Raw genomic sequence first — 15,677 nt, 5'->3', positions numbered from 1 at the left:
AAACAAGTTAAGCTGTTACTTAAGTAATGGCTACATTAACTGTGGAGTATTTATCAAGATACAGTTTTAAAAATCCCCCCCCCCTCGCCTCCTGATAATATTTTTATAAAGCTAAAGTTTTTAATGTAAAATGTTTTATTATATACACTTGCATACAAACTACTGTAGACATGTTTGAAACGACTAATAATTACAGCATAAAAATCACATACAATGAATTAAAAGGAGGTGGCTTCATTAATTATATGTTAATGTAATTTGAATGGTATAAGAAGGAAATTATATCTCCTTATTCCGTTTATTTTTCGAGTTTTTAATAAGTTTATTTCGAGATTGCCTATAAAATTTATTGTAATTATATCAGTAAAATAATATTTAAGATAAAATATAGATCTCTATGTAAGATTAAAAAAAAAAAAAAAAAAAAAAAAACCGAGTTCTTTTTCACATTAATATAATATCTTAAAAGTTTCCCTTACCCCTTTATAATTATTTCGAATAAATATTTTTAATGAATAATTATTTGAATAGTTGTCATTGTTGTAGATTTCTTAGTGATATAAAAAGTATAAATTTCAATTCTATTTCCTAAAAAGCATATATTAGGATGCGTTTAATAAATATTATCAACTTTTTCTTAACTCACTTTATATTTCAATAAAAATATGCTAAAAAGTTCATAACAGATGCGGAACAATATTTAAATAACGATACGTCATTTAGTTTTTACACTTACATCATCGATATAGCTTCAGTAAACAAAAAATGCGTATTATTGTATTACATTTTCTACGTATTCGTATTCGAAATATACTAGTTTTGTTAATGAGGCGAGTACTTGTAATGTAAAAAAATTTCATCCGATGATCTTACTCAAGTCGATTTTAAGAAATTAGCGGCTGGGCGTAATCTAATTAAATCCATATGACAATGCTCGATGTATCAGGCATAGAAAGTATCGGTAAGTGTGATATTTTTTCTTCAAATGGCAACGTACCACAGCGAAATACGCCATTCTGCCATGAAAATAAACACGGGACATACTCAATGTAGGAATTGTCAATAACTGTAATATTTTCACGTCTCGCGAAGACGTTGTTATGACGAAAACATCACGAACAACTGGAATTCAATACTACTGCGAGGTGCTTAGAATTATAAAATCTTTAAGTATATTTTTACATCCATTTGTGTACAAAATAAAATTTTTTAATTTTGTCTGGCTATACAAATTAGAGATTTTCAATCAACTTTGTAAATTTTAGAGGTTAAAATTATATCCGTAGCTCCTATTACACGTAAGCTCTTTCCTTACAATGATAATTTTGTATATATTATTTTTTGTTTAATTTTTCTTTAATTATTATTTCATTTATGTATAAGGCATAAGTAATATTAAATTTTATATATATTCTATCTATCTCACTTACAAAATATTTATCGCTTTTTTAAAAGATATATAAGTATCGTATGCTTGTCAATTGCATGAAATGTATTATTATCTCTATAATATAACAAATATACCGTTATACATCGAACTATTGCAATTATTATTACTCTTTCACAATTGACGGTATATGGCCATCGTTTTTCCAAAATGAAATTATTCAGTAAAAATTGACTATTAATTTTTGTCAAAATTCATAATACCCGAAAAGAAGTAGCTACAAGTAGTTATATCTATGCTTCTAGAAATGTGGAATAAATTAATAAGATATATCATTAATTGGAATATTTTAGCTATTGTTTCAATATTTTATTCAACAGAGCTAAAGCTCATTTTAGCTCATATTAGCTCATTTTAGCTCAGCTATGAAAATTAATAACGATCGAATGTCACACAGCCAAGGATAATAAATAGATTCGTCGCGTTACAGTCGTTGTGTCGACATTAGCATTTGCAGCTCAAAGCCTGAACACGCAAAGTACTTAATCCACATAAGCCAATCTATTAGTTAATAACCTTACGGACAATGACATTCGGCATTAAGACGAATCAGTAGGAAGAATCGAGTTCGTGTCGAGAGAAGATTTCAAAGGATAAGTATTAGTATGGTTTGACCGTCAATCTATTAGATTACAGAGATTTACTACAATAAGAATAATGCATGGTTTATGCATTCGTGATACATCATTTATTTATCATATGCTTGACATTTAAAGAAATACTACCTTCCCTTCGTATTATCCTATGCTAATTGAAACAAAAGGTCGTAAAAATTAAGATAATTAAAGTTTATTTATACAATCCTTAGATTATCTTCAATCTCCTCTCGTGAGAATATTTCAATTTAATTGTTCTGCGGCATTTTTTCAGTCGCCCGAAAGTATCTCGTCGTCATTAAAGCCGAGTATCTTCATCTCCCGACCAGTAATTTTCTCAGTATTCACAAAAAGTTCGCGACGATTGTCGAATTAAAATTTCGAGCAGATTAATGCCGAGGAAGCGCAACAAAAGCAAGAGAGATAGAATCGGAAAAAGAGCAACGAGCCTCGGAGCTTCTTGCACGCGACACAAAATTGTTATTCCATTGGGCGCGTTTCCGGTGCGAGTTCGTACGAAAAAGACGAAGACGAATAAGAAGAAGATGAAGAAGAGGAGGAGGAGGAGGAGGAGGGCGAAATAGCAGAAGAAGAAAAAGACGAAGATAAAGAAGTTGAATGGTTAGGCAGTTTTAGTTGTCGTTTCGTGCGACTACGAAGGACGAGCGCTGCCACTCCTTACGGCAGATTATTTTCTTTGAGCAGGGCAACTTAGGGTTGGGGTGAGGGGGTAATGAACATCGCCAGTGAAGAAAACACTTTAATTACATTGTGTCGTCTGAAGTTTCGAGGCGACTGATTATTTTAATATTCTAAAAGTACAGAAAAAAAAAAAAAAAAAAAAAAAATCTTCTATTCTTAAAATCTATTTCAATTGGAAGTCTACGGAATATGTTTCCATATGGTTTAACTAATGACATTGTAAGTATGTCATTTATTGAAAAATATTTGAAAATGTTGTAAAAATAAATTGTTTTTGATAATCGTGCGTTTTTATTGTATTTAGCCTGACGTTATTTCAAACGCGTCTAAATAGTTTAATCGGTCATCAATAAATGAACGAATGAGTATTATTCCATAATAATTTGTTCTCCATTTAATCATTTATAAATTTAAATAATTTTTATCAGCATTTTAATGTTAAATTATGAGTAAGCATAAAAAATTAGTCGTAATAATTTAAAAGAAAAATTAATGTAATTTTGTTAACTATAATAAATTATATTCCATGCGCTTGAACAAAGTCATTAACATTTTTCAATTCTCAATAGCGAAATAATAATCTTCACGATGAAAGTTTTTCATAAAAAAATTTACGATTCTTTTATAAAATTAAAATAACGCACGCGTGCTTTTAAAAACGGTAATCTACGTTGATAAACGTTTACGAATAAAAAATAACCAAATGGGATTATCCAGTTGCTTTGCGAATACCTTTTCGTATTCATTATAAACAAAGAATATTTTTGACCTTCGTAAGAAAGCTGTGAAAATAGCTTTCGAATCTCCATAGGCCTTTTATTCTCCTCTCTTACACTTCTCTATTTCTCCTTCAACTGATTACACGTCGACCCACGCGAATGAATGCTTAAGCACACGAATGGTAACAGTTTCTGGGAATTAGGGAAAACAAGCGAGTCTCGTGCCTTGGTGAGCACTAAGCAACGTCAACGTTTATTGGAAGTTTCGAGGATGAGGAATCGAGGGCGAGAGTTGACTTGTTTTTAAGGACTTTGTTTTCACAGCCCCAGAGACTAATGGCACGTTGACAGCTCGCTTTAGTTTTCATACCAATTCATTACGTTATGTGTACTTTAGGGGAAAATGTAGAAGCACTCTTCACTTTTTATATTGTTTATATTAAGAAATGGAAGGGGAAAGAGATTGCGAAGACGTTTGGCAGAAATTTTACTAAATACGATTTAACATTATGGCAATGGAGGAATTAAACTGTTTTTTTGTTTTTTTGTTTTTTTTTTAATTTTTTTTTATTGATTTACTAAAACTATGCTTTAAAGGAATAATGGCTTATACCTTTCAGTTTCTATGTCAATTCACGCAAGAAACATTCGGCGTTTTTAGTTTTTGCCTACTTTTATTTATAAATTACCACATATAGAGTCGAAACGATAATTAGGTTATCGATTAGAAATAAATAAATACTTGATAGATATGCTTTATATTACTCTTAGTATTTTTATATTAATCGACTATACTATTATCGATGCTTATCACGCAATTTGTCACAATTGTAAATACTATAATATACTATATTGTACTATATATTATACTATTGTCTTAGACAGTATAGATAAAACAAGCTGCCATTAATTAAAACATTCATCGATTAATAGATTTATACGTATACGTTGGCTTATCACGATCGAAAACTGAAACAAAAAGTTTTTGTAACTTTTGTAAAGCAAAAAAACAATTGAGCGAATATGTACATTTTTTTTTTTTTTTAATATTTTAAATTACTTTAAAGATAATTGAAAAGAATGCTATGACTAATGTCTTTCTATAATATTTTCTTTTATAACCAATTCGATGTTTAAAGAGAAGATAAAAAAGTAAGAATTATATATGATAAATGTTCTTAATTTGAAACTGAATAAAATATAATATATCATTATATTGCGAAGGATTATTAAATTTTACGAAATCCACTGCTCTTAATGTATTATTACCTGAACAACATTCATCAGTTTATGTTTGGTTATCACGATACACTCGTTTCACTGAAAACGCAATCCTACAATACAATTAATATTTATTATAATTATACTTTATTTATATTTTATTTTACAACATAGCTAGTCACTCGTTTAAAATATGATTTTCCCCAAATATCTTAATAGCTTTTGACAAAATAAAAATTACAGAAAAAAAGATTGACAAATTTTATTTATAATAAGTATTTAGTGTTTTGATTTGACATAAACATATTTTAAATCTGCCGATTTCGATTTTAGAAGAAAGAGGTTAGAAAATTAGTTATTCGTGATGATTGCAATTAAGAATGATTATTACTTAAAATATCACAATAATTTCGAATGGAATGGTATTCAGGCTCATATTACATAAATAAAATCGACTGTTACGGACCATCATCCTTCAATCAGCCAATTATTGTCCTTTTCTTTATTGACTAATGCGTTTGTTGTTGCTGTTGTTGTTGTTGTTGTTGTTGTTGTTTTTTTTTTTTTTTTTTTTTTTTTTTTTTTTTTTAGAAAAAAGATCTATTATACAACGATGTATTTTTAAATGTGCAATTAAATTTTAATTTAACCATTATCCATATTACTGTTTATTTATTTATTCTGTTACGTAATATAAGGTACTTATCATATTAGTATCATTATATTATAGTATTATATATTATTATGTAGTATTAATAGTATATTATTATATAGTTATTATATACATTATTATATAGTATATAGTATTATGTATTATAGTATAATATAGTATTATTATCATAATACTATATTAGTATTTATTCTATTGTATTTTTCTTATGAGAATGCAATATCATCGCAGCCACTGCTTATATTTTTGAAATTTACATTAGCATCTTTAATTTTGATCTTTTTCATTGAAAGAATTAAATTGTATGTATTTAATCGTATACATAGGATTTAACTTTTTTTGCATTTTTCATGATTTTGCATGTTAAAATCTATTGGTTTCTATCACAAGTGTTAGTTACATTACTACGGACGAGTGAAATTAAAGATTTTATTACGATTATGTGGCAATGATTATGTAGATACTCTTTTATAAGACCAATCGTACATAAATCGAGTGCCAAAAGCTTTTGGAAATTGCGTAATATGTAAAAGAAGCATTCGGCCTTGCATAAAATGATTGCGATTGAGGGATGAGTCGTTCAAAATAGAAAATTGATGACGGCAATGCTATTTGATTTTTATAAGTAATGGACGATGCTTCGGCTCGATGCTTTGGAAAAAAAAACGTCAAGAATATTCGCTCATCAAGTTCGCCAAAGCTTGCAAGTAAGAAAATCCATCGGAATAGCTCGAGGCGATTCAAATAAATATGAATTGCCAGAGAAGTGTTGGAGCAGTAAGCGAAATTACGGATTTGTCAATAAGTGCGAGGTGAGTAACGTTGAAGAGAGATTGGGCGTATCGTGGCCCCGAATCCATTGCTCGTCTTCGCATTTATCGATCGCCCAAACTTGGAATTCATTATGCAGGATGCTTCGCGAGCATGAAAATTACGCGGCTCTCTTACGTATGCATTGAGCCAAGCGAAATTGCCGCAACTCAATAACCCTTGGCAACCCCTCCCATCACCATCGTCGTGACATCATCGTCCCCTCCCTCCCTCCCATACCACACCACCATTCGCACCCGTGAGCAAACATAATACGAGTGTGCATGCACGAGAGAAAGAGAGAGAGAGAGAGAGAGAGAGAGAGAGAGAGAGAGAGAGAGAGAGAGAGATAAAGAACCGCTTAATAATGCTGAAATGTCTCTGTCTGTTGCAGCAAAACTATCTCATGAAATTCGGCTATTTGCCACAGAGCGACCTCGAGACGGGGAACCTGAGGACCGACGACCAGCTGCGGGACGCCATCAGGAGTTTGCAGGTGAGTTTCACGAATATCTATACTTTTGCGGCCATGTTCACCTTTTGTCCTTCCTCCATTTTTTTTCTCCCCCTTTTTTTTTTTTTTTTTTTTTTTTTTTTTTTTGGCACGCGCGGTAGATCGCACGAACTCATAATTATTCCTGTAAAATGGCTTGCGCTACGTTGGAACTGGATTACGATGATGGATCGTGTATCCGTCATCAGGACGTTGGACGAATACGGGCACCGCTTACCTGGTTCATCATTATGACCTGGACAACGTTTCTCTATTAAGAAGCGCATAAATTATGTCCTCCGTTTGGTCGGCTCGACCCTCGATCGAAGCCATTTCGATCGATTCTCCTTGCAATGAAATTTAATTTATTATGGATTAATCTAATCGAGCGCACGATAAGTTCGATAGTTTTTTATTGACAAAAAAAAGTTGACGAGTCGGTGCGAGATAAATGTTACTCGCCACATTCGTAATAATTTGGCCAATGGAAAGGAAAATTTCTAGCCAATCATCTTTCGCGTTTAGATCGGCTGCTTTCTTAAATCCGCCTGAAACTTTGTTTCTTGAAAGTAATCATTGAGGATACGCTGTTTCACAGTCATTTATGCAGATTACCATTTTTCATCAATTTGTTAACCGAGCATCCACTGTTGATCGATCGAATTTCAACTTTCTCGCTAGATTTTACATTGTAACTTGAGGAGTAAAAAATTATGTATAATCGAGAGTTCGTCCAAAGCTAAAGCGGACGTATATTTCAAAGTTCGGTAATTTGAAATTCAATCGTTTAAATACCGAGGATTCGATCGCGAAATAAGCCATTAATTTATTATGACAAATAATTATTATAAATTTGAAGTCGCGATAAGGCAAATGTTAGTCGTGCAAAATATAAATTTGTATAGTAGAGCTTATGTGGCTTAAATTCGTAGTTGTTGATTGCCGAAGGCAATCGTTTGCCCATATCGACTTCAAATTCGAATTATTAAAAATATAAATAAATAATAATTACGATTTTTTAAATTTAACGAAGCTTAACTTGTACAAATTAATAATTACTTGTATTAGTTGCACGACAAATTTAAGCTTAAATATAAGACGCGTAAGAGATAAATTTCATTTCATCTACATTTACATTCTTAAAATTTATAATCATTATTTTGATTAACTAAAATTTTTTATTAATATTTAATTGTTGCCTATTACTTTACTAAAAAAATTTTATATATATATATGTGCATATATAAGCCAGACGTATAGACAGAAAATATCATGGATTAGTAAAATTTACAATATTGGAAAGTAATTTCATTTCGGTTATCATATTTATAAATTGCCTTTATTATATAAACATACGCTTGTATATTATAAATTATTGATATTCTCAGACATGGTTTGTTTATAAATGGTAATACTAAATCTAATGTCTTTATTTAAATCAGCTTTACTAAGCAGTTACGTGAGGCGGAAGAGAGTTTAACTAGTAACACGTGCACATTTCTTTCTATAGAAAAAGTTAATTATTCTGCATTGTAATTATTTTTCGTTTTACATTAGTTGATATATAATTTGTTTTACCTAAATCAACAAATGCATATAATTTTATTTAATTAATTGAAAATGATTTCTCATTTAAATAAAATGTTATTAGATTTGGTCGGATATAAATATAAATATCGATAAATGAAGGTAAATTACAAGCTTCTTGCGTAAAATTAGAATTTGTTGTAAACTCTTATAATATTCTGTATAGCATTAAAGAATATTGGCAAATAATATTGCATTAATTTTTATATTTATTAATGTATTATTAATATTATCAATCCATTCGTTTTTTCGTTAATACACACTTCTGACTTACTGATTGCTATTACTTTGGGATTACTACCACTGCTTTATCGTTTGCATCTTCATATATTATACAATTTTTTATTTCTAATAAAATTTGATGTTTTTTATGCAATCGTAGTAATATATCGCCAATAAAGAATTTTTAAAGAGATAAGGGAATCGTTATATCGATGAATATTAATGGAGTCTTAACATGACTTGTCTTCATTTGGATTTTCAATCTTATGTTCATAATTTTTTTCAATTCTTATATTCCGCGAGGATCTACAGTGTCTGTAATTTACATTTATCTTATCTTATCTTATCTTTAAGACTTATAATTTCCTTCAAAACAAATTTAATAATTATATACATTCATAAATTTATATCTTTCAATTTTTTTCTCTTTCAAAACCATGCAAAATTTAAAAATTTTACTTTAAATTTTATAAGTCGTCGTTTTATAAGAATTTCTATTAAAAGTAGGAATTAATTTTTTTATTTATTTTTAATTACAATGAAGTATCATTATGTCAAATTGTATAATTAATAATATCCATTATCACTATTATAATTGCCAAGCATATTTACATTTAACGTCTGCCTATAAAATTAAATAAAATTTCATGTATTAATGTTTATTATTTATTAAAGTTATTCTTTGAATTTTAATTAACATTCTCTTTATAAATTAATACTTTGATGTTTGTTACGGATTAAAAAGTTGAAAATCGAGAGTGGGAGAGGTAGGTATGAATGCGCAATTCAGTTATTTAAACAAAATTAAACAAAAACGCTAGCAACGAGCGTTCCAGGCTATGCCATGATGACGTCACGACCAATATCGTCATGGCAAGAAACATCGGCGTTTAAGAAGTAGTGCGATAATATTTAAGGGCTGCGCATCACGCACAGCAATTCAGTTTGCCTCAGTCTAGTAACAATTACACAATATATTACAACTAACGCACTATATACATTATCAATCCATCTACAGTTAATCATATATCAATACAATAATCAATCAAGTGAATAATCTAAGAAAGAGAAATAGTAGCATTGTATTCTAAAATTCATTAAACTAAAATTAAATTAATAACGTATTAGTGCTAAGATAAAACAACAGTGAAAACACATAAAAAAAATCATTTGAAGCAACTGACAAATAAGGCCGACGCATACACAGGCGCGGCATCAACGTATAACGCAAACATCAACAATTTATTGTCTGCTAATATAGCATTTATTAATTCTACAACGAAACAGGAAATACATTCATCAACATATAGGAATATAATAGAAATTTTATATATTTAATCTATCATAGCATTATTTATACTTTATAATTATTAGTAATATTTATTATATTATTATATTGAATAAACCGAACAACAATAAACATTAAGGTACTTGCTACAATTTAGTCAAAACAAATCCCATGGTTTTAACCTCTTCAACTATTAGTACATATACACATGTCTAAGTATTTTCCAAGATCCTAATATTCTATCTTGTGCTTAAAATTTCTGTTGATATAAATCAACTTCCTTCTACTTCTTAATCTGTTTTGGCTGGATGTCTGATCCGAGAACGGAATTAGAAGCAGAAATTATATTGATTCCAACGGTAAACCCTCGTTGCTTCTAACAGTTTTTGCTACTATTGTTATCATTTCACCTGTCTATAAAAGCATGACAGTCTCGGATGACACTGACTTACAAGAACAGTTACGGAGGAGCTTAGAAGTTCTCGGTAAACTAAATACTAAATAAATGCTCGAGCTTGCCGAATACACCGAGGAAGAAGCTAGGGAGGGAGATGGTGAGATTAATATCTCTACAATGGATGTAGCTTGGGGCTTGTAATCTATTAGTGATCAAGCCGCGTTGAATGTGCCGGCCAATGATGTTCCGGGAGAGGATTGTCAGTGCGACCAACAATCCGACAACAAGGAAGAGGAGGATTCGGAGGGGGACGGAAGTGTATCAGTAGAGTTCACCGACCCGAGCTCCTTATCATTGTGTTCAGACAGCGACGACTCAATCAGTGAGCATAAAGGAGAATAAACAATATTAGAAAACGGGGGTCCCTTTTTACTTGAAATACAGCCGCACAACTGCTTCTTTGATCAAAGTTCTATCCCAATCTGGTTATAAAGGGAAATCTCATAAATTAGCATATGACATTACCTATTTAACAAAAACATACCCTGACAGCAGGGATGCAATAATCAATATGATCGATCTTGCCATGTCCAGAGCATTTCTCCAAAAATTGACATTAGGGCAACCATACATAACGAAAACTGGACCATGGCCTATGTCCCAGTCATTGTATCAAATCCGGATTCTCATACCTGGACCGACACTACGTATAAACCAATTAGAGAAAATAACAAAAAAACCAGCAGAAGATGGTTGCAATCGTGGTTAGATACCTGGTTCTGGTACTAACAGGAAAGCACTATAAGATAGAGAACCTCGTTAAATATCACCAGAGAGCAAGACTCTTCTGCCAGCCAGTATCCAACATCATGCAGATAATAATAAACTCATCCATTCCAATTGATGAACATGATCGAGGTAGAAATCATGCAGTTAAGGAATGCAAAGACAAACACAAAGTCACTAATAAACCCAAACACAAAAGCAAATATAAGCAGACCAGCCCCAACGGAGATACTAGTTCTGGATCAAATTCTTCTGATGTAGATGGCCGTAGTGTTGACAATATGGGAAAGAAGGACTGTGAGTTTAATTGGTCATCTAAAGATAAGAAGGCTTTTTCCACAGCATTGAAATTATTTAGACACGGTATGACTTTAAAAGGCAAATACAATTCTAATAAAAGATTGATCATACAACTGGGAACTCGGTATTCTCAACAAGATTTAATAATTGCTTTTGATGAATCTACATACAAGGATCTGTACATCGTAACTAGACATCTTATTAAAAATGACGTCTGAAAGAATGATTGAATCATATCGATTCGATTAGTTAAGAGATCGATTTCCATAAAACATGAAGAAAAAAAAATGTCTGGGATCAGACTGAAAAACCTCCTTTAGATGTTGAGTGGAGGTGTTGCTGGCAAATGGAAGGGACAGTGCAATTATTCAAGACTACACTTGTAATGTTTATTGTTGTTCGGTTTATTCAATATAATAATATAATAAATATTACTAATAATTATAAAGTATAAATAATGCTATGATAGATTAAATATATAAAATTTCTATTATATTCCTATATGTTGATGAATGTATTTCCTGTTTCGTTGTAGAATTAATAAATGCTATATTAGCAGACAATAAATTGTTGATGTTTGCGTTATACGTTGATGCCGCGCCTGTGTATGCGTCGGCCTTATTTGTCAGTTGCTTCAAATGATTTTTTTTATGTGTTTTCACTGTTGTTTTATCTTAGCACTAATACGTTATTAATTTAATTTTAGTTTAATGAATTTTAGAATACAATGCTACTATTTCTCTTTCTTAGATTATTCACTTGATTGATTATTGTATTGATATATGATTAACTGTAGATGGATTGATAATGTATATAGTGCGTTAGTTGTAATATATTGTGTAATTGTTACTAGACTGAGGCAAACTGAATTGCTGTGCGTGATGCGCAGCCCTTAAATATTATCGCACTACTTCTTAAACGCCGATGTTTCTTGCCATGACGATATTGGTCGTGACGTCATCATGGCATAGCCTGGAACGCTCGTTGCTAGCGTTTTTGTTTAATTTTGTTTAAATAACTGAATTGCGCATTCATACCTACCTCTCCCACTCTCGATTTTCAACTTTTTAATTCGTAAAATTTCAGCCGCAATCATCAATTCATTGATGATTACATTTATTTTCTTTTATGGGAACTGGCAATGTTATTAGACTGTGAATTGTCGTATAATTGTTGATGAGGCGGGTTTTTTTTTTGCCTGGATGCAGTTTAAAGACTCTGTCGAGTGGCCATTTGCATGGTGGGATGCGTCAGCGAAACCATGTAATTCTATTATGGATGAGTTTTCAGTTTCGAACCAACGGGATATTGATAATTCCTTCAATTTTAATAAATCCTGTCTGATATTATGCCATCGACCAATGACTTGGTTCGGGAGTGGATCGTCCCATCTGATAGTATGGAGCCATAATTCCTAGAGTAGCATCTTTGCTCTTATTATTACTGGGGATGCAAATCCCAGTGGGTCAAATATTTTTGCAATGTCTGAAAGAATCGTGCGTTTAGAATATGCGTTTTTCTGTGGGCTCAATGCTGTTGAAAATGTAAATATGTCTTCATGATGTCTCTATCGTAATCCTAGAATTTTTATAGTGTGATCGCTGAAAGTTAATGATTGTTGCGAATTTTGTGATGCTCTGATGGCAGTGAGTACTTCCTTTTTTGTAGATTGTCATTTTGCCAATGGAAAACCGCCCGCCATGCAAAAATCTTGAAGTCGTATCGCTGTTTTAATTGATTGCTGTATGGTGTCTGCATGTCCAAAAATATCATTAACGTATCTTTCGTACTTCAGAGATGCTATTGCCAATGGATATTTGTATCCTCCATCCTTTATGAGTTGTAATAACGTTCTTACTGCCAAAAATGGAGCAGCCATTGTACCATATGTAACTGTTGTTAATTGATATATTATTTCATGTCCTTGTTCATCTATCCACAGAATTCGTTGTAGATCCCAGTCATCTTGATGAACATTTATCTATCTATACATCTTTGTGATGTCCGTGGAAAATAGGTATCGATGTCTGCGTATCCAGATAAGCACATCTATGATATCTGGATTTAAATTAGCTCCTGTGTGCATTATATCATTTAATGATTGTCCCGACGCTTTTGTTGGGCTTGATCCGTTGTTGAATACTACTCTTAATTTTGTGGTGGAGCTGTCTGGCTTCATTACGCCATGATGAAGTGAATAATACGCTTTTTTGTCACGAGGATAATTTTCAGGTAATCTTCGCATATGATTTAATTTTTCGTATTCTGTTATGAATTGTGTATATAGTGTGCGATAATTATTATCTCTTATGAATCTTTTTCTTAAACTTTGTACATATTGATGGGCTGTATTATATGAGTCGCCGAGAATCAATGGTTCTTCCTTTACTGGAATTATAACGTTATATCGTCCGTGTTTGATTTTCTACATTGTGGTTTTTGCATTGTTGTTGTTCTGGATTGTACTGATATTTTAATTCCCTTGGTACTTCTTCTTGTGTCCAAAATCTTGTAAGTAAATCTTGTAAAGTGTTTTCCAATTCTTGGGTAATTATAGTCATTGATGTCATCGTCCTAGTGCAGTTGTCGACTGGCCCACTTATCAGCCAGCCGATGATGGATAATTGTGCAATGGGCATGGATGATGAATATTTGATGATATTTGGTTTGATTATTTTTCCATACTGCTTTTACCGTCTGCTCCAAGTACAATGTCTACTGGTCGTGATTTTGCATATTCTTTATCAGCTAGTGGTAATCCATTTCAATGTGGCCATGTACACTGTGGCATATCGTGGGATGGAAGTAATATTGATAATGATTTGAGAATGTAAGAATGGACTGTGACTAAATCTTTTGTATATATTGACTGAATTGTAAATGTAATAGTTCCTAGTGTTGATATTGATGTGTCCTGCTTATTATCAGCCCTTAAATATTATCGCACTACTTCTTAAACGCCGATGTTTGTTACCATGACGTTATTGGTCGTGACGTCATCATAGCATAGCCTGGAACGTTCGTTGCTAGCGTTTTTGTTTAATATTGTTTAAAAAACTAAATTGCGCATTCATACCTACCTCTCCCACTCTCGACTTTCAACTTTGTAATCCGTAACAATGTTAATCTAAATTATCGATTTATTATTTCTAGATTTATTTATATCTTAAAAAAAAAGTGTATTATTATTTAGGAATGTTTATAATGAATATAATGAAATATTTCGAATGGAAATTGAAAAGTATTTCGTATTTTAATCGAATCCTTTCTATATTATTATTATATTATTTATATTATTGCTTTGCTCGTTAAGTAATAAAAATCTGTCTCATTGATTCGAAATTCCTTATTACTTTTATTGTAAATCATATAGCAGTTTTATTCAAATTACAAAGCACAATATAATTAATTCATCTTGTATTATTCTTTAACAATTGTTAAATGACTTTTATGCGCGTGATATATTCGTTATTCGTTTCTATATTGCATTTTGTAAAATTTCTATACTCGTTGTAACCATCGTCACTAAATTTGTTCATTTTATGTTTGCCACTAGGCATAAGCACCGCTTTACACTTTAAACGCACTCACAGGGGAACAATTTATAGACGATCGCATGTATTATTTCAGTTACAAGCACGTCTAGACGACTTTCTTGTGACTTTATGAAAATTATCTTTACTCCATCAATTTTGTGCAATAAATTTGTACATAATGGGAATGAGGAGTCTGTATATTAAAAATTGATATATAAAGTATATTCTTGCTACGATTACCAAATCTTTATTTAATAAATTTTTTTTTTCCCCAAAAAAAAAAAAAAAAAAAAAAAAAAAAGGATACATTTTTCATTTGGCTTGTCAAAACTTAATACCCATTAATATGGATAAATAATGATTAATGGCCTATAATCTCCAAGGCACTTTCTTCTTTAAAACGCGGCAAATAAAGTCGGCCGAGTTTAATGCGAAAGTATGTATATATATATTTATATGTATATTCAGTGCTCGTTCGTTCAAGTCGATGTTTTGAATCAGAAAAATGTGTCCCCTTCGGAATGGAAATCACGGTTGTCGCTCGCACTATCTTAATAAAAGAATCTGCCTTCGGAGAGCCATAAGCCAGCTAGACGAGATACCGGGGTTAAAATAAGAGGTCGTGGAAGCCGAAGCCACTGCTCCCCGAGGAGGTTCCCATTATCGTCCTCCGACGCCTCATCGACACCCAGACGAGATGAGAAATTTCGCCTGACGGTGAACTGTCGTCTCTATGTATGACCCTCGCCCGCCCCTACACCCACACGAACATCCATTTGCATGAGAGTCGGCTATTTTACCTCCTTCTCTAATTTTCCTCCGTCATATTTTTACTCGTACCTTCTATCATTCTTCTCCCCCCCCCCCCCCCCCCCCCCCACCCCCCCCCCCCCCCCCCCCCCC

At 31.9% G+C, this 15,677-nt stretch overlaps 1 protein-coding gene across 1 annotated transcript in view; it reads left to right on the top strand.

The window, feature by feature from the left end:
- Positions 1 to 15,677, top strand: part of Mmp2 (Matrix metalloproteinase 2) — a 263,189-nt gene that overhangs the window by 82,104 nt on the left and 165,408 nt on the right. Inside the window, 1 exon segment of the mRNA XM_011508124.1 lies at positions 6,560 to 6,661. Within this exon segment, the coding sequence (XP_011506426.1) occupies positions 6,560 to 6,661 (102 nt within the window).

The sequence above is a fragment of the Ceratosolen solmsi genome, unplaced genomic scaffold (genome assembly GCF_000503995.2).
Source record: "Ceratosolen solmsi marchali unplaced genomic scaffold, CerSol_1.0 scaffold1, whole genome shotgun sequence".
Taxonomy (NCBI): domain Eukaryota; kingdom Metazoa; phylum Arthropoda; class Insecta; order Hymenoptera; family Agaonidae; genus Ceratosolen; species Ceratosolen solmsi.
The sequence above is the reverse complement of the archived record's forward strand: the minus strand, read 5'-3'. Positions and strand labels throughout refer to the sequence as shown.